We start from the raw sequence: 19,654 nt of genomic DNA, 5'->3' as shown, positions 1-19,654 counted from the left end.
CCATCTCCATGCTTCACGGTTGGGATGGTGTTCTTCGGCTGTGCACTTCCTCTAAACATAACGATGGTCATTATGGCCAAACAGTTCTATTTTTGTTTCATCAGACCAGAGGACATTTCTCCAAAAAGTACGATCTTTGTCCCCATGTGCAGTTGCAAACCGTAGTCTGGCTTTATGGCGGTTTTGGAGCAGTGGCTTCCTCCTTGCTGAGCGGCCTTTCAGGTTTTACTTTCCTCCAGTATCTTCACAGGGTCCTTTGATGTTGTTCTGGGGTTGATTTGCACTTTTCGCACCAAAGTACATTCATCTCTAGGAGACAGAACGCATCTCCTTCCTGAGCGGTATGGCAGCTGCGTGGTCCCATGGTGTTTATACTTGCATACTATTGTTTGTACAGATGAACATGGTACCTTCAGGCATTTGGAAATTGCTCCCAAGGATGAACCAGACTTGTGGAGGCCTACAATGTTTTTTCTGAGGTCTTGGCTGATTTCTTTTGATTTTCCCATGATGTCAAGTAAAGAGGCACTGAGGTTGAAGGTAGGCCTTGAAATACAAACCACAGGTACACCTCCAATTGACTCAAATTATGTCAATTAGCCTATCAGAAGCTTCTAAAGCAATGACATAATTTTCTGGAATTTTCCAAGCTGTTTAAAGGCACAGTCAACTTAGTGTATGTAAACTTCTGACCCACTGGAATTGTGATAGTGAATTATAAGTGAAGTAATCTGTCTGTAAACAATTGTTGGAAAAATTACTTGTGTCATGAACAAAGTAGATGTCCTCACCGACTTGCCAAAACTATAGTTTAAGAAGAAATTTGTGGAGTGGTTTAAAAACGAGTTTTAATGACTCCAACCTAAGTGTATGTAAACTTCCAACTTCAACTGTACGTCTTGAGAGAGAAAACAAAGAATGACAAATGGCACAGAAAACGTTATTGCAGCAAATGCAAACAATTGGAAAATATGAAATATTTTACGAAGTTCATCATTTCATTACTAGAATCAGATTTTCATGCATTTTTACAAGCATTTTTACAAAAGCCAAATATCATGAAGATTAACATTTAGTACAACTCATTTGATTAAAAAAATGCTGGTTCATTTACGATGCTCTATGGGTTTGGCAGGTCGAATATGATGGGGGGGTTGGTGGGCTGGAAACTGGCTGTACAGGTGGAGGAGTTGATAAAAGTTGTGCATCCATCCGTCATAATGCCGTACCCTGCAGACAGAGGACAAAGAAATAAGACGACACCAGAGTCAAAACAGAGACAATACAAGGTCTGTTAAGCTTGAGATGCATGGCACAGGATAGCCCCCACTGATACAGTATTAAGTGCCCTAGTACAGCATCCATGTTCGGAAGTGTTTTGCCTGAAATTGGACTCCTTCCTATAATTGTGTAAACTCTCTTCATTTTGCGGGACCCCAGGAAGAGTAGCTGCTGCCAAGGCAGCAAAAGGAAGGTAATGGGGATCCATAATAAATACAATATGGATGCTGTACATCAGTACTCTACCAATCTGTTATTGCATAGAACCAGGACTATGGAGGACAGGGTACAGAATACTCACCCTCGTGGATGCCACCGAAGGCGTGGAGCTTGGGTCGGACCCTCTGCTGTACCGTGTTCAGCAGCTCCACACAGCCCACTCTCTGGAGCTCCTTGGGGACCCAGTCACGGAAACCTGTCCCAAACCACACCAATAGATTGATTAACACACTGGATTAAGCATAAGAAGGATACATTTTTAACGAAAACACATTTAACACCAAATTAATTTATAACATGTAGGCACAAACTAAGGGCGACATTTTCCCTGTCTTAACACTGTTCGGAATTACATTATAAAACAATAATGTGTTACGCACATATGTGCTGTGAATGTTTGAATGGAACTTAGGCAATAGATTATAGATTTTGTTTTTACTGGCAAGAGCTTAAAACATTAACAATATAATATAGACAATAATATTATTTTAGTTAAATATTAAAAACATAGGCAACACCACCAGCCTCATTTCAAGCATGGGCCTATGATGGCCTACTCTGCACTATTCATCATCTATCATTATTGTCCCTGTTTTATTTTTATCTTGTAGCCTTCTCAATACATTCATGTAATTATACTTTATGTGGGAAGGTTAATTAGCATACTCTCCCCCAAACCTCCTTTTGACACTTCCATTTCTGGCTCCACCTACGCAGAAGCACATACAGGTGAGGCGAAAAATACCCAACTCGTCATTGCACAGGCTTTGAAGCTCGTTGCGCATGTTTCACCGCGAGGAAAAGGTCACCCTAACTCTGCTTCCATTACTACCAGTTAAAGCCCAAACTATATGTTATTTTGGGTCCAATACCGATTCAGATTTTTTTGAGGGGGAAAATTGACCTATACTGATATATCTGCTAATATACTGGTTTAACAGCAGGTTTTTTTTTCTCCAATACTGAATTCTCGTAAAGTGCCACCCAAAAGAGCAATTGTCCAAGAAATATGCTTCAAACGTTGATTTCTAACATGGTGACAATAATGAGAATTACCGCAAGTGTTCAGATAAGCATGAGATTCCGGTTTTCATCCTATTTATTGAATATCAGCTCTCTGTGGAATTACTTCCAGTATGTGACACAGTAATCACAGCAACACAGCAACCAGTTTTAGCAGTCTGTGGGATAGTGTGTTTTGCGTTTATATGAACTCAACTCACCGAGGGGAGGTCCATGGGTCATGAGAACGTCTATACCCTCTGGAACCTGATTCCACTTGTCCAGTAGTGACTGACCACGGGGAAGGTTAAAACCCCAGCCATTAAACCATGGCGTCCTGTAGAAACAGTTCAAAGAAATCTACATTACACACACCTGCACTGAATACTGAATGCAGTATATGGGCATACATGCAATTCAAACATGAACACAGAACTGAGTACAATGTTTTTTTTAAATAAATTGCGAGAAAGAGAGAAACAGTTTTTTTCCACCAGGACATACAGTGCATTCGGGAAGTATTCAGGCCCCTTCCCTTCTTCCACATTTTGTTACAGCCTTATTCCAACATGGATTAAAAAAAGAGTTTTTCCCTTAATCCACACACACAATACCCCATAAAGAGAAATTAAATGACAATACATTTGAATACATTTGCAAAATGACATTTTGCAAATGTATTCAAAATAAAACATATTTGCATAGGTATTCAGACCTTTTGCTATGAGACTTGAAATTGAGCTCGGGTGCATCCTGTTTCCATTGATCACCTGTGGTAAATTAAATTGATTGGAAATTATTGGAAAGGAACACACCCGTCTATATACAGTCCCACAGTTGACAGTGCATGTCAAAGAAAAAAAACGAGCCATTAGAGGTTGTCCATATAGCTCTTTGACAGGATTGTGTTGAGGCACAGATCTGGAGAAGGGTACCAAAAAATGTCTGCAGCATTGAAGGTCCCCAAGAACACAGTGGCCTCCATCATTCTTAAATGGGAAAAAGTCTGGAACCACCAAGACTCTTCCTAGAGCTGGCCGCCCGGCCAAACTGAGCAAATGGGGGGAGAAGGGCCTTGGTCAGGGAGGTAACCAAGAACCAGATGGTCACTCTGACAGAGCTTCAGAGTTCCTCTGTGGAGATGGGAGAACCTTCCAGAAGGACAACCATCTCTGCATCACTCTACCAAATCAGGCCTTTATGGTAGTGGCCAGACAGAAGACACTTCTCATTAAAAAGGCACATGACAGCCCACTTGGAGTTTGCTATATGGCAACTAAAGGACTCTCAGACCATGAGAAACAAGATTCTCTGGTCTGATGAAACCAAGATTGAACTCTTTAGCCTGAATGCCAAGCATCACATCTGGAGGAAACCTGACACCATCCCTACGGTGGTGGCAGCATCATGCTGTGGGGATGTTTTTCAGCGGCAGGGACTGAGAGACTAGTTAGGATCGAGGCAAAGATGAACGGAGCAAAGTACAAAGAGGTCCTTGCTCCAGAGCGCTCAGGACCTCAGAATGGGGCAAAGGTTCACCTTCCAACAGGACAACGATCCTACACCCACAGCCAAGGCAACGCAGGAGTGGCTTCGGGACAAGCCGCAATGTCCATGAGTGGCCCAGCCAAAGCCCGGACTTGAACATCTCTGTATAGACCTGAAAATAGCTGTGTAGCGACGCTCCCCATCCAACCTGACAGAGCTTGACAAGATCTGCAGAGAAGAATGGGAGAAACCACACATACAGGTGTGCCAAGCTTGTAGCATTATACCAAGAAAACTCAAGGCTGTAAATCGCTACCAAAAGGTGCATCAACAAAGTACTGAGTAAAGGGTCTGAATAGTTATGTAAATGTGATGACAATGTGATGTTTCAGTTTCTTTTGATACATTTTCTAATCTTTCTTTTTTTGCTTTGTCATTATGGGGTACTGTGTGTAGATTGATGAGGAAAAAATATATGTAATCAATTTTAGAATAAGTAACGTAACAAAATGTGGAAAAAGTCAAGGGGTCTGAATTCTTTCGGGGGTGTGGGGGTCACTCTTAGATTGGATTTTTTTTTTGTATTATTGGTGTAGAAAGACTTGACTTTACTGAAAATGTTGTTATTTGTCTTCGAGATTAAAGTCTTATTTACAGATGTACTTATTTAGTTGTTTAGTGGTGTTTTTGCAGCACACGTGATGGTAGAGTTCACAAAACAAATACCCACTGGATTGATGACAATAATCATGATATCAAGGTAAGCATAGGCTACTATGTAGTTAGCATGTAAATGAGAACGTTTTCGGGAAAGCTTTTCCATCTACCAGAGGACTGTTTTCATTAGCATCAATACTAACGGCAAATACTAACGGCAAAGTGGTAGACGTGCGAACTGCACACACAGACATTCTCCTTGCCCCTTCAGAAAGTTGTTCATATCTTATGATAAACTTGGACAAATTAATTTAGGTCAATACATTTTGGGAATATTGTTGAATTCTATTTTAATGCCTGGATTCTACGAGGGCCCTAATCATCATATTTGGACCATAATGAGGCTCTCCATCACCTATTGGTGTAGTTACGATTCACCATCTTCATAAAATGTTTTCATCATTTATCTACATATAAAATCACCAACAAGCCTAAGCCTACCATAGTAGGGAGCCAAATTGATGGCTCTCACCGATTTGATAGGCTACACCGGCTGACGAGACACACACTTCAGCATCACTGTCTGGCAAGCCCCAACATCCTAGGAAAGGAAACCTAGGAAATCCTTTGGTGTACTTGTCCCGATGCGATACCATGGACATAAACACATTGCGTGATTTATGAATGGCAAAGGGTTATATATGTACTTTATTCGTTCAGTTTGAAACTTTTTATAAACTAGTCCACGCTTGTTCAGTTGTCAAATGAAAGCACAGTAAATAGCAGGGACGTCACTGGGCCTTTTTTTACGGGGGGGGCTTTAGCCAGAGTGGAGCATTGTGTTCAGTTCTCCACCGTGTAACTGAGGGGCTTCACAAGTTCCTCCAGAAAGAGACTGCAAACCTGGCAGAAGCTCGTTTCGGCAAACAAGCTGTATGTGACACACTGATAGGCAAACACACAGATGCATTTGCCATAGAACTTTATGACAGAACCAAAGCACTCCGTGAAATGCACATGATTCCAGAGGCAGATGCAGCAAGAAAGTGCAAACAAAGAGAGATTGTGTGGTGGAGACCTCCTTGGGTTTAGGTAGAGAATTGTCATGATCCCAAACAATGAGAACAGAGTTGTTGCTCCCCATGCTTGGACAAGATGGATTCTCAACTGTAGATGCAGGTCTGCTCAAAGGCATACAGGCATGCAGCCCCAACTCAAACAAAATAATTCCTCGATACCTCATGCTTAACTGAGTTTGCCAAGCACTTCGGTATTGATGTTAAAACACAAGAGATGTTGGTGGCCAGAAACTTTCTTGCCCGGAAAAGAGAGGCTGGATGTCCTCCCAAAGATATACTTGCTGGGCATAACCTCCTGGATGATGAAGTGTTTCCTTCTCTGAAGGAAATCATTCAGCTTGCCCTGACAGTTCCTGTGAGCAGCTGCTCCTGTGAAAGGTCCTTTAGTGCGCTGCGCCGGATGCACTCCTGGTTGCGTAAGACAATGGGTCAGAAAAGGCTTGCAGCCATGTCCATTGAGGGCGAAGTGTTTGGGTCACTAAGTGCCATTGACCGCTTTGCCACCTTTAAAAATAGGAGGTACACTGATGCGTCCACCCACAAAATAAGCATCAAAAGAGAGAAGCAGGAGGGGACAGAGTAGACTTTAATTTCTTTATTTGGATATAATTGAAGTAAGTCATATTAGATCAGTGTCTAACCTAATTTAACATCTACTTCCAGCTCACACTCTCAAAACACATAGATCCCCCTGAACGCAGCCCACTCTCCAGATCCCAACCACCTGAATTCTGATCGCACATCTGTATGTCATTATCACACACTATTTAGTTCAGTTCTCTGCACCGCATCATTGTGAGGTATTGTTTGTTTTGTGACACGTCTATTCAGAACTCTGTTTTTCCCCGTAATTTAATCCTCCTGTGTATGATAGTGAGGCAGGCAAAAACTATCGACACCTTTTGCCTATTCCCTGCCTGTACTTTATCGGATTTCCTGGTATCAATCTATTGCCTGATCTCCTAGACGACGTTACTAGCCTTTTCTCTGCCTGTGTTGTTGCCTTTTTGGACCCCCTGTGTATGACATTCTGTCTGCCCCTGGACCCAGCTACCTGCCTCCTCCTTCCTTTAAAAAAACATGAAAATATGTTTTGGGGGCTTAAAAAAAATCCCGGGGGAGGATGCCCAGACCCCCTAAAAGAGGATTAGCCCCCTATTCATGAATCTCTAGTGACATCTATGGTAAATAGCCAATGAGCCATGAGTCCGTATGGCTGGCTATGAAAGAAAATAAATGAATATGCCAAAAAACAATAATTAGGCTAAGTGGATTTCGACTCATTGTTACAACTTACACGGTATGTGCAAATTCACAAGCATCATGCTCTCTCCATCCTCCGTGTAAAGAAATTTGACTGCAACCAACCACGGCGCACACAAATTGTACCAGAAGGCGGGACAGATGACAGGTAAAAGCAGTCTACTATCACTCGCTTTATGACTGACAGGCGCCTATCCTATCAATAGATCACTAGAAGATGCCTAGAGAAAATGCAAGAAAGAGAGAGAGAGAGCTGAAGACAGCGAGCCATAGAGGGAGATAGAGGGCTATTAGACGACCAGGACATTCATTCTGGCCACACGGCTGTGCCACAGCATAACAGAGGTCATCCAAAGAGGAGGCAAATTGATTAAGCTGTCAGCACCAATGAGAAAGAGCATGTTAAGAGATTTATGTCTCTCCTGGGACAGGCCTCGTAACACACACATCAGTATGTATGGGCAGCCCTGCCCTGACTGCCGCCTTTATAGCGACTGCTCAGACAGCCAGGGCACAGAGAGGTAAAGAGATGGCCCGGCCTCAATGGCCAGACAGCACAGCACACATCAGGCCACGGCTAAATCTGGCCAGAGCTGCCTGGGAGAGGGTGGGAAGCTCTTTGGTCTCGACTAAATGAACGCTGATAGCTGTGGCCTTATGACTGATGTGGCCCGTGGGGCATTTATCAACCTGCCTGGACAGCCTAGGCTACACCGTGGCGCAGGTCTCCCTCGAGGGTTCAACCCAGGGCTGCTGCTGCCTACGGGGGACATTAACTACGTACAAAACACTCCAGATTGATGCTTCCCTTCTGACCAAAGACGCATTTCACGGTTCGAGTCATTCCGGTCCGAACCTAAAGTCTCTGGCGTATAAGAAGCGCATGAGCTCCGTTCCTTTCTTAATGGTCCTGGCGAGAGAGAAAAAGAAATGTCAGGGTGAGGTTCTCTTCTGCACTGTTCAACCAATCCAGTAAATGTGGGGTTAAGATGCAGTGTCCTCTGTTAAACTCCCGGCACTCCTTCCATTTCCCCCTGATGCCTCTGGACCAGCCTCTGGACACACTTTCACATCGAATAATGTGAGCTTGAATCAGGCACATTTTGTATAGTGTGGCTTTCAACAAAATGAAAACATCAAACTCACACACTGCCAAGTTCAATTCAAATGCAAATTTGATTTGTATGGTCTCGTTACATATCAGCATTTCTGTTAACCCCCCCCCCACTGTGCGATAGCAAAGGCCTGCTGACACAGCTCTGCACTGCGTTGCTCACAAACAGCCAATTCATATTGACTGCACCTATATATTTCCCTCCAGGCTGGGTAACACTGCCTTCTCCAACCTTGTGACTCAAAGCTGAGCCTGTTCTGTGTTAGAACTGGATCCTACCGCTGACACCAGTGCACAGATTAATCCTGCGTTTTCCCCCGGCGTCTCTCTCGATCCCAGCAGAGCAGACAGAGATGAGAGGAGAACAATGAGCTGTGCTGCCCAATACAGGAGCCTGTAAGAGACAGGAAGTGGAGGGGGGGGGGGGGGCAGGCTCCGGGCCGGAGGACTCCATTAGCCGGAGCAGGGGGAGCAAGAGCATCACCTCGTTGTGAGGGGGGCTTGGGAAGAAAGTACACAGATACATCTCTATGTTGTCATACCGTCAATTCACAACAAGACAAAGACCAGAAATGGACACACACACACACACACACACACACACAGAAGAAACAACAGCCTTAGCGTCCCCCAGTTTAATCATGGACAAAAATGATTTTAAAGTGCCCACATAGGCCTAAACATAGGCCTAAATAGCGCGACCAAGTAGACATGAGATAAGATCAGATGAGATTCAACTCTGCGTGCCTGTCATCACTAGGCTAACTGATAGACTACCTCTGACCACTGCTGTTGTCTCGTGTTGGGGAATGATCCATCAGGACGTGCGGAGCTCTGGCTGCCCGGACTCAGGCTGTTAAAATACAATAACGCTAGGTCCTGTCCTGCATGCCTGGGCCCTCTGCTTTAAGAGGCCAGTGGCAGCTTGATCGTGATTGATGGCAGAGTAAATAAAGCCCAGTGCCTGCTTTAGAGCATGGTGTGTCGGGGGGTATACACACGGGTGCAATCCTTCATTGCTAGGGCTAGCATTTCTGCAGACCCCCCACGACAGGCAGGCAGACATTCAGCAGATAAAGCCCTGCAATAACAGCCACTGTCTGGACTTGCTGCTATCTGATCATCACCTCACTCTCTGTCATTACACCCACACGCACAGTACACACATGTAGGTGTGCACACACACAGCGTACACACACGCAAATGCAAACACACATTTCTGCTTTTCCAAGCATAGATCTGACAACGTCCTCTTGTTAAATATGCCAACCTGTACAGTGTACATCGTCTTGACACGACAAGCCACGTGTGTCATTGGTTGGAACTTTTATCAGCATGTGAGCTTGGTGACGTGTCAGCTGAACCGAACACAGAATGCAGACATGGGCCAGACATTTTTCGCTCTAAAACAGTGCCCCAGCCGCACCCTAGCTTCAGGTTATTTATGAAAAGGGTCATGTCAGCCAGTAATGCACTGCCTCGCGAGTCCCTCAAGTCTCTCCAATCTAAAAGGGCTACTGGAATCTTCAAATATTAATCCACTTGGTCAGGACAATCTGTGGGTAGTAGCACTAGACTAGAAGTGGGGGGCATAGGGCTGTGTACGGCTGTAATGTTGAACAGCTCTCTGCTGCAGCAGAGTGTTACTGAGAGGGAAATTAAGGGCCCGGGGATTTCAGGTCTGTCTGGAATGGCATAGGATGCTACATACCTGGTAACATACTCTGTCAGTCACAATACTGACATGAGGAAGCTAAAATGGTAAAATGCTGCATTTTCTCTGTGTAAAGCCTATTTCTCCTGTTTCTCTCTATCGCCTGGCCTGGACAGATGGTCTTAGCTTCTAGCAAACACTAGTCACACTACATTTGACGGTGTCGTGTACTCAGCCAGGCTTGTTGTGACACTGCACTGGTGGTCCAGTCAACCACTCAATCCCACTGAGTAGGCTAGCTGCACCCTCCTCAGTCTGAATGTCACCTGGTAGTACGATCAGCTTTTCTGCATTCATTCATTTGCTAGTCATTGAAGCCTGGGAGTGATCATCAGTAGTCTACACACACCACAGAGGGCTACACACACACACACACGTCGTCTCATCCAAGGTCTCCTCTACCGAGATGGCTCTGGACGACCCTGGTTAGTCAAACGAGCCGCATAATTCATTGTGGTAAAGGGCACCGCACTGGTTGGTTATTTCACAGATCATTACATTGTGGTGCTAGACGGAGGCTGTTAAAGCACTTGTGATGTCACTGTAAAATTCTGGATCATGTTGAGGTAACAAGGCTCTGGCTCCTGGCGGGGGGGCAATAGCAAGGCCTCTTACCACTGACTGACACATACAGGGACTGAGGGGCAGGCTCACAGAAACACATCGCTAGAGAAAATCGTGTCAGCGGTGGGATATGCCCCTAACACCTGAACATCATTCAACCTGGACACAAAGGCCCTAGCCATCCGAATCCACTGTGGCCTTGTGGTAGGCTGGAGTTCATCCAAAATGGTAATCCTCTGAATAGAGGGCAGGCGTCTCCTTCTCTCGTCGGTGGGTGTTCATCCCACTCCTAATCTCGGCCACTTATTGTCTGCCTGACCCACTCTTCACTCTGCCCCTCCCCTCCCTCCTTTCCTTCTCTCTCCCCCCACCACCCTTATGCCGCCTTCGTGGCAACCTGACCCCTCTTCCTGTGCACAAGTTTGCCCTGCCTGGCACTGTGTGAGAGCCTCCAGCGCTGGGCTGCAGTCAGCCAGAGCAGGACAATGCACTGCTGAAAGATCTGAGGAGGGTAGCAGACACGAGCAGCTAATTAACACTGACATGCAGCTTGTACCTCCGGGTCAAAGGTCACTTCACAATCAGTGATGTCAGCATGTAAGGCCTCGCAGGGGCCTGTAGGGCGGAGTAGAGCAGCATTTCAACACCTCCCCAGTGAAAACCAACACTCCCAGAGCATAACCATACAGTCCCTTGTGGTTTTGATTTTGGGGAAGGAGACCGTGGTCTATTTTCCCCAGGCTCTCACGTTACTGCTTCTTCCTCTGAAGTGATGGATCTTGTGGAACAGTCCACTCGCCAATGGACAGACGGACATTCAAAACTTGACCAAACCCGCTGCTATCCCAAAGGCACTTCTTTTACATATTGTATTATTACATTATCATATCCAGCTATATTCTGGAAAGTCTTTATTGAAAAGTGAGGTGAAGTATTTTGTCAGAAAACTAGGGCTGGGAATTGCCAGGGACCTCACGGTATGATATTATGGCATTTTTTTTGTGCTGATATATGTATTTGCAATTCTCATGATTCTATATGTTTTACGATTCGATACTGCGATTTTGCTCACAACATGTCTTCCGCAGAGAGACAAGAGAACATGAGAGAATTTGTTTTGATCAATCATCGAAAATAAGTGCTGAAAACACGTTGGCTCACTATTTTAAAAAAGAATACGGAGAACAAGCTATAGGATGAAAAATAGGAGTGTTTTGGCAGAGGTGCAGACGACTAGCGCTAGCTAACGCTACCTAGCAAAAAAATTCTAATAATTCCAAATAATATAATAAGTCATACTGTGTGAGGTAATTGTTATCAGACAAGTTGTTGTGGTGACAGGATTAACACATTGAGGGGTAACAGGGATTTCCACCAAGTGATACTGAGAGTTGGAACCTCATTTCAGATATGCCCTTTATTTCCTTGCATAAAAACACCAGGGTCATTTGAGGCTATGCTCGCATACTGTTGCCGATTAGTCAGGCAGCTTATCCCATTCCCATCTATTCATCTGCTACACAGATGGACAGGGAAAAAAAGCCACACATGACATTAAGACAATGGCCAGTCAACCAGTCAATAAAGTACATTGCTAGCCCAGCATGAGTGTCCATGTGAGAGATGGAGCTTGCATTAACCTCACAGCTACGCTGTCCTCACTGACCCACACACCCAGTGGAACTGATTTAAATAGCAAACACACTGAGGATGATACACACACGCACACGGCTGTGCCACAGTTTCTATGGAAACAGAGAACCACGCCTTCTTTGTGGCTCTGCCTGGCGGGCTCTCACCCGATGTGAACCCAGAGGTCACATGACCAGTGTGTCCACAGTCATAGGCGGATTAGAGGAAGTCTTAGCATTTCTAAAGCCATACTCAGGCTGCCACTGTCACCTTGCTGCCTATAGCATAGCAGCTCAGCTCCCTTTGCCCTCAGTCACACTGACACACACACATAGAACGCTACTAGGTCAGGTCTTGGTATATCTGCCATGAAAGGAGGAGGTATTAGCTGTTCAATGCTACTAGGAGATATGGAACATTTCAAGTAAACGTTGTAACATTTTAGGCTTCAAGGGATACTTCAGGATTTTGACAATGAGGCCCTTTATCTACTTCCCCGGAGTCAGATGAACTAGTGGATACCATTTGTATGTCTCTGTGTCCAGTATGAAGGAAGTTAGAGGTAGTTTCGCCAGCCAATGCTAACTAGCGTTAGCGCAATGACTGGAAGTCCATGGGTATCTACTAGCATGCTATCTGACTCTGGGGTACACTATAAAATATAAATGCAACAATTTCACTGAGTTACAGTTCATATAAGGAAGACATTTCAGTTGAATGCATTCAGTTGTACAACTGACTAGGTATCCCCCTTTCCCTTAAGTAAATCTGTCAAATGAAATAAATTAGGCCCTAATCTATGGATTTCGCATGACTGGGAATACAGATGTACAGTTGAAGTTGGAAGTTTACATACACTTAGGTTGGAGTCATTAAAACTTGTTTTTCAACCACTTCACAAATTTCTTGTTAACAAACTATAGTTTTGGCAAGTCGGTTAGGACATCTACTTTGTGCATGACACAAGTACTTTTTCCAACAATTGTTTATAGACAGATTATTTCACTGTATCACAATTCCAGTGGATCAGAAGTTACATATACTAAGTTGACTGTGCCTTTAAACAGCTCAGAAAATTCCAGAAAATGAGGTCATGGCTTCAGAAGCTTCTGATAGGCTAATATATATAATTTGAGTCAATTGGAGGTGTACCTGTGGATGTATTTCAAGGCCTACCTTCAAACTCAGTGTCTCTTTGCTTGAGATCATGGGAAAATCAAAAGAAATCAGCCAAGAACTCAGAAAAAAATGTGTAGACCTCCACAAGTCTGGTTCATCCTTGGGAGCAATTTCCAAACGCCTGAAGGTACCACATTCATCTGTACAAACAATAGTACGCAAGTATTAACAACATGGGACCACGCAGCCGTCATACCGCCCAGGAAGGAGACGCGTTCGGTTTCCTAGAGATGAACGTACTTATGTGCGAAAAGTGCAAATCAATCCCAGAACAGCAGCAAAGGACCTTGTGAAGATGCTGGAGAAAACAGGTAGAAAAGTATCTATATCCAGAGTCCTATATTGACATAACCTGAAAGGCCGCTCAGCAAGGAAGAAGCCACTGCTCCAAAACCGCCATAAAAAAAGCCAGACTACGGTTTGCAACTGCATATGTGGACAAAGATCCTACTTTTTGGAGAAATGTCCTCTGGTCTGATGAAACAAAAATAGAACTGTTTGGCCATAATGACCATCGTTATGTTTGGAGGAAAAAGGGGGAGGCTTGCAAGCCAAAGAACACCATCCCAAATGTGAAGTACAGGGGTGGCAGCCTCATGTTGTGGGGGTGCTTTGCTGCAGGAGGGACTGGTGCACTTCACAAAATAGATGGCGTCATGAGTGAGGAAATTTATGTGGATTTATTGAGGCAACATCTCAAGACATCAGTCAGGAAGTTAAAGCTTGGTCACAAATGGGTCTTCCAAATGGACAATGACCCCAAGCATACTTCCAAAGTTGTGGCAAAATGGCTTAAGGACAACAAAGTCAAGGTATTAGAGTGGCCATCACAAAGCCCTGACCAGCTCTGTCAGGAGGAAGGGGCGAAAATTCACCCAACTTATTGTGGGAAGCTTGTGGAAGGCAACCCGAAACGTTTGACCCAAGTTAAACAATTTAAAGGCAATGCTACCAAATACTAATTGATTGTATGTACATTTCTGACCTACTGGGAATTTGATGAAAGAAATAAAAGCTGAAATAAATCACTATTATGACATTTCACATTCTTAAAATAGTGGTGATCCTAACTGACCTAAAACAGGACAGTTTTTACTAAGATTAAATGTCAGGAATTGTGAAAAACTGAGTTTAAATGTATTTGGCTAAGGTATATGTAAACTTCCGACTTCAACTGTATCTGTTGGTCACTGATACCTTAATAGAAAAGTAGGGGCGTGGATCAGAAAACCAGTCAGTATCTGGTGTGACCACCATTTGCCACATGCAGCTCAACACATCTCCTTCGCATAGAGTTGATCAGGCTGTTAATTGTGGCCTGTGGAATGGTGTCCCACTACTCTTCAATGCTGTGCAAAGCTACTGGATATTGGCAGAACTGGAACACTCTGTCGTACGCATCGATCCATAGCATGGCAAACATGCTCAATGGGTGACATGCATTGTCAACAAAAACCCTCAAACTTTTACAGATGCAAAATTGAGAGCATCCTGTCGGGCTGTATCACCGCCTGGTACGGCAACTGCACTGCCCACAACCGCAAGGCTTTCCAGAGGCATCACCGGGGGCAAACTACCTGCCCTCGCTCATCCACATATTTATATCTACATATTCTTATTCTATCCCTTTACTTAAGATTTGTGTGTATTAGGTAGTTGTGGAATTGTTATTTATTACTTGTTAGATATTGCTGCACTGTCGGAACTAGAAGTACAAGCATTTCGCTACACTTGCATTAACATCTGCTAACCATGTGTATGTGGCCAACATTTTCAGCTTCCAGGAATTGTGTACAGATCCTTGCGATATGGGGCTGTGCATTATCATGCTGGAAATACCTTGACTTTGTTGTCCAAAACCCCACCGCCATCACATGAGGTGATGGCTGCGGATGAATGGCACGACAATGGGCCTCAGGATCTCGTTACGGCATCTCTGTGCATTTAAATTGCCATAGATAAAATGCAACTGTGTTTCTTGTCCGTAGCTTATGCCTGCCCATACCAAAACTCCACCACCACCATGGGGCACTGTGTTCACAACGTTGACATCAGCAAGCCCCTCGCCCACACAACGCCATACACGCTGTCAGCCATCTGCCCGGTACAGTTGAAACCGGGATCCATCCGTGAAAAGCACACTTCTCCAGCGTGCCAGAGGCCATCAGTGGTGAGCATTTCCCCACTGAAGTTGGTTATGACGCCGAACTGCAGCAGGTCAAGACCCTGGTGAGGATGACAAGCACGCAGATGAGATTCCCTGAAATGGTTTCTGACAGTTTGTGCAGAAAATCTTCGGTTGTGCAAACCCACAGTTTCATCAGGTGTCCAGGTGGCTGGTCTCAGACGATCCCGCAGATGAAGAAGCCAGATGTGGAGGTCCTGGGCTGGCATGGTTACTCGTGGTCAGTGGTTGTGAGGTCGGTTTGACGTACTGCCAAATTCTCAAAAACAACATTGGAGGCGGCTTATGGTAGAGAAATAAACATTAGATTCTCTGGCATCAGGACATTCCTGCAGTCAATTGCATGCTTCCTCAAAACTTGAGACATTGTGTTGTGTGACAAAGCTGCACATTTTAGACTGGCCTTCTATTGTCAACAGCACAAGGTGCACCTGTGTAATGATCATGCTGTTTAATCAGCTTCTTGATATGCCACACCTGTCAGGTGGATGGATTATATTGGCAAAGGAGAAATGCTCACTAACAGGGATGTACACAACTTTGTGCACATAATTTGAGAAAAACAAGCTTTTTGTGCATATGGAACATCTCTGGGATCTTCAATTTCAGCTCATGAAACATGGGTCCAACACTTTACATGTTGCGTTTATATTTTTGTTCAGTGTAGATAAGGGGCCTCATTGCAAAAATCCCAAAGTATCCCTTTAACTTTACCAGTTACGTTTGCAGACAGACATGCTTTGTGGCAAGTCTGTTGCACTGCTATCAGAAGTATCTAGGGGTCAAGGTCATGAACTACTGCCTTTGACAATCACCCCCCAAAAACAATTCATTTAGATGATTTCAGTCAGCATTGACCCTGAGACTTAGAGCAGGCCTGCAGTGTGTGTCAAGCCTGGCTGAGCTCTTTGTGGGCGGTGGGAATTACCTCTGTGATCACTAGGCTCAGAGGTAGCAGGGGCCACCGTGGCCTGCGGGGAGGGCTGTCCCTAAGGGAGCGGGGTCAGACCCAGGGTTTGATCCGTACGCCCCAACAAAAGAACCAGGATGTGTCGGAACAAAAGGCCACTTCCTGCTGGAGAGGCTGGGAAATCGCCCCGGTAAAGATCACCCCAGAGCTGCACCAAAGACCTCCCATCATGCATCCTGTCGGCTGGTTCGCTCCCCTTCATGTCCCCGCCCCTCTTGCCAAAATAATAATTTTATTCAGCACTACTCTGTGACAAACACAGTTCTGCCCTCATTGTTGCTCTTTCCTCACGGCCTGCATTGTGAGAAACTGTCCACTATCACCAGGAAAACTAAAACCTTTGAAGTGGAAGATATAGGATTAAATCAAGCTAGGAGAGTTACCCTCAAGACAGGAAGGTTTGACACTGAGAATGATAGTTGGGCTCAGGAAGCAAATATAATATAATACTGACTGAGCCAGGTTAAGGTATGAAGACCTAAAAGCACTACTTCTCACACGATCATCAGCATAACATTACACCTGGTCAGACTTTCATTGTCAGATGAGTCATACCTATTCAACTGGGGCTTGAGGAGACAAAAGCCCCATGACCTCTCTCCGAGACCAAACGTCCAGGGGCTGATGAAGAACAACACAGGCAGATGGAGGCGTGTGGTTGACAGAGAGATTATTAGCTCTGGGAAGGGGGGAAGAGAGCCTGTGAAAGGAGGTTGGTGTGTGCCAGCCAGCAGGGAGTTGTGATGGCTAGACAGGGGGTCAGGCAGACTGACACACAATGCCATGATTCCCTCTCCAGCCACCCAGGGCCTCTGCACAGCTAGCCAGGCTGCATGTCTCTGTCCATCCTGCTGGGGAGAATACCAGGGGGTTGGAGTTTACAGTCGGTTATGTTTTGTAAGTCTAGCCTCTTAAAAAAAGGTCAATAAAGTGTCTTAGAAGAAGAAATATTAAAAATGTGTCACTGGCACAGCATTAAAGAAAATTGTGAAGAATCATATGACAGGCCTGTAGCGAACCTCTTCACTTGCCTCATGAACTACCTCTGAGTCGGACTTCCAAATCTAAATCAGAGATCAGTCATCCCCTCGCAGACACTGTAGTACACTGAGTACACTATAAGTACATGTCTCCATGGCAGCCTGTAACATGTTAGGACATGCCACAAGTCTAGGACAGGACATGGCTGAGACTGACCCACACCCAACCAATCAGACGTGTGTCTCAGGCACTCTGTGTCTAACCAAAAACATGGAGTCCCCTGTCAGGATTCAGGACAACAAGGCCATGACCTCAATGAGGTATGGAAATGGTAAAAAGCAATAACGGATTTAGAACATAGAAGCAGTGAATACTCTGTAGAGTGTTTGATATCCACCATGGACACACACTAGTAAAAAATAAACTAGACTCATTCAGGGTCTTGATAAGCAAGCAAAGCGAGTCACCACACACATTCTGTCATCACCTCCACTGTATGTAAAGCATAAGGTATTTGAGCAACACGGCCAACTCAGGTACAGTGATGCGTGTCACTGAGGCCATATTATGCAGTAGTCTGTCATTCAGCGATTAGCCTCTAAAGCAGGGGTAGGGGCAAATAGATTCAGACACGAGCCGATTGTTGTCGGAGTGAATGGTCAAGGGGGTCAGAAAATATAATAATTTAGACACTGCGTTGTAGTGTTCTATCTTAATATGTCTGTGTTGTTGCAGTGTTCTGTCTTCTATGATCTGTAGTGTTAGTACGATCCTTCTATGATCTGTTATCTTCTATGATCTGTAGTGTTCTTATCTTCTATGATCTGTAGTGTTGTAGTGTCTCATCTTCTTATGATCTGCAGTAAATTTATCTTCTGCGATCTGTAGTGTTCTATCTCTATGATCTAGTAGTGTTCGATCTTCAGTGTTGTAGTGTTCTATCTTCTATGATCAGTAGTGTTTGCAGTGTGTCCTGTCTTCTATAATCTGTATGGTTGCAGGGTGTTCTATCTTCTATGATCTGTAGTGTTTGTAGTGGTTCTACCTCTTCTATGATCTGTAGTGTTGTAGTGTTCTATCTTCTGTTGATCTGGTGTTGTAGTGTTCTATCTTCTATGATCTGTAGTGTTGTAGTGTTGTCTTCTAGTGACCTGTAAAAGTGATCTTGGTGTTGTAGTGTTCTGTCTTCTATGATCTGTAGTCTATCTAGGTTCTATCTTCAGTTGTATCTTCATGTGTTGTAGTGTCCTATCTTCTATGATCTGCAGTGTTGTAGTGTTCTATGATCTGTATACCTATCTTCTATCTTCTATGATCTGTAGTGTTCTATCTATCTTCTATGATCTGCAGTGCTGCAGTGTTCTATCTTCTATGATCTGTAGTGTTCTATCTTCTATGATCTGTAGTGTTCTATCTTCTATGATCTGTATCGTTCTATCTTCTATGATCTGTAGTGTTCTATCTTCTATTATCTGTAGTGTTCTATCTTCTATGATCTGTAGTGTTGTAGTGTTCTATCTTCTATGATCTGTAGTGTTCTATCTTCTATGATCTGTAGTGTTCTATCTTCTATGAACTGTAGTGTTGTAGTGTTCTATCTTCTATGATCTGTAGTGTTCTATCTTCTATGATCTGTAGTGTTCTATCTTCTATGATCTGTAGTGTTCTGTCTTCTATAATCTGTAGTGTTCTGTCTTCTATGATCTGTAGTGTTGTAGTGTTCTATCTTCTATGATCTGTAGTGTTCTATCTTCTATGATCTGTAGTGTTCTATCTTCTATGATCTGTAGTGTTGTAGTGTTCTATCTTCTATGATCTGTAGTGTTGTAGTGTTCTATCTTCTATGATCTGTAGTGTTGTAGTGTTCTATCTTCTATGATCTGTAGTGTTGTAGTGTTCTATCTTCTATGATCTGTAGTGTTGTAGTGTTCTATCTTCTATGATCTGTAGTGTTGTAGTGTTCTATCTTCTATGATCTGTAGTGTTGTAGTGTTCTATCTTCTATGATCTGTAGTGTTGTAGTGTTCTATCTTCTATGATCTGTAGTGTTCTATCTTCTATGATCTGTAGTGTTCTATCTTCTATGATCTGTAGTGTTGTAGTGTTCTATCTTCTATGATCTGTAGTGTTGTAGTGTTCTATCTTCTATGATCTGTAGTGTTCTATCTTCTATGATCTGTAGTGTTCTATCTTCTATGATCTGTAGTGTTGCAGAGTTCTATCTTCTATGATCTGTAGTGTTGTAGTGTTCTATCTTCTATGATCTGTAGTGTTCTATCTTCTATGATCTGTAGTGTTGCTATCTTCTATGATCTGTAGTGTTGCA

The 19,654-nt window shown here is 44.0% G+C and overlaps 1 protein-coding gene across 1 annotated transcript in view; it reads right to left on the bottom strand.

Annotated features, from left to right (window-relative positions):
* Window positions 1-821: 821 nt before the first annotated feature.
* Window positions 822-19,654, bottom strand: part of LOC112252615 (metallophosphoesterase MPPED2) — a 38,646-nt gene continuing 19,813 nt past the window's right edge. The window contains exons 5-7 of the mRNA XM_024424033.2: window positions 2,724-2,839; window positions 1,583-1,696; window positions 822-1,230 (exon numbers count right to left, since the gene is read on the bottom strand). Of these exons, the coding sequence (XP_024279801.1) occupies window positions 1,121-1,230; window positions 1,583-1,696; window positions 2,724-2,839 (340 nt within the window). The 3' untranslated portion in view covers window positions 822-1,120. The remainder of the gene's footprint in view (window positions 1,231-1,582; window positions 1,697-2,723; window positions 2,840-19,654) is intronic.

Source organism: Oncorhynchus tshawytscha, linkage group LG06 (assembly GCF_018296145.1).
Source record: "Oncorhynchus tshawytscha isolate Ot180627B linkage group LG06, Otsh_v2.0, whole genome shotgun sequence".
Taxonomy (NCBI): domain Eukaryota; kingdom Metazoa; phylum Chordata; class Actinopteri; order Salmoniformes; family Salmonidae; genus Oncorhynchus; species Oncorhynchus tshawytscha.
The sequence above is the reverse complement of the archived record's forward strand: the minus strand, read 5'-3'. Positions and strand labels throughout refer to the sequence as shown.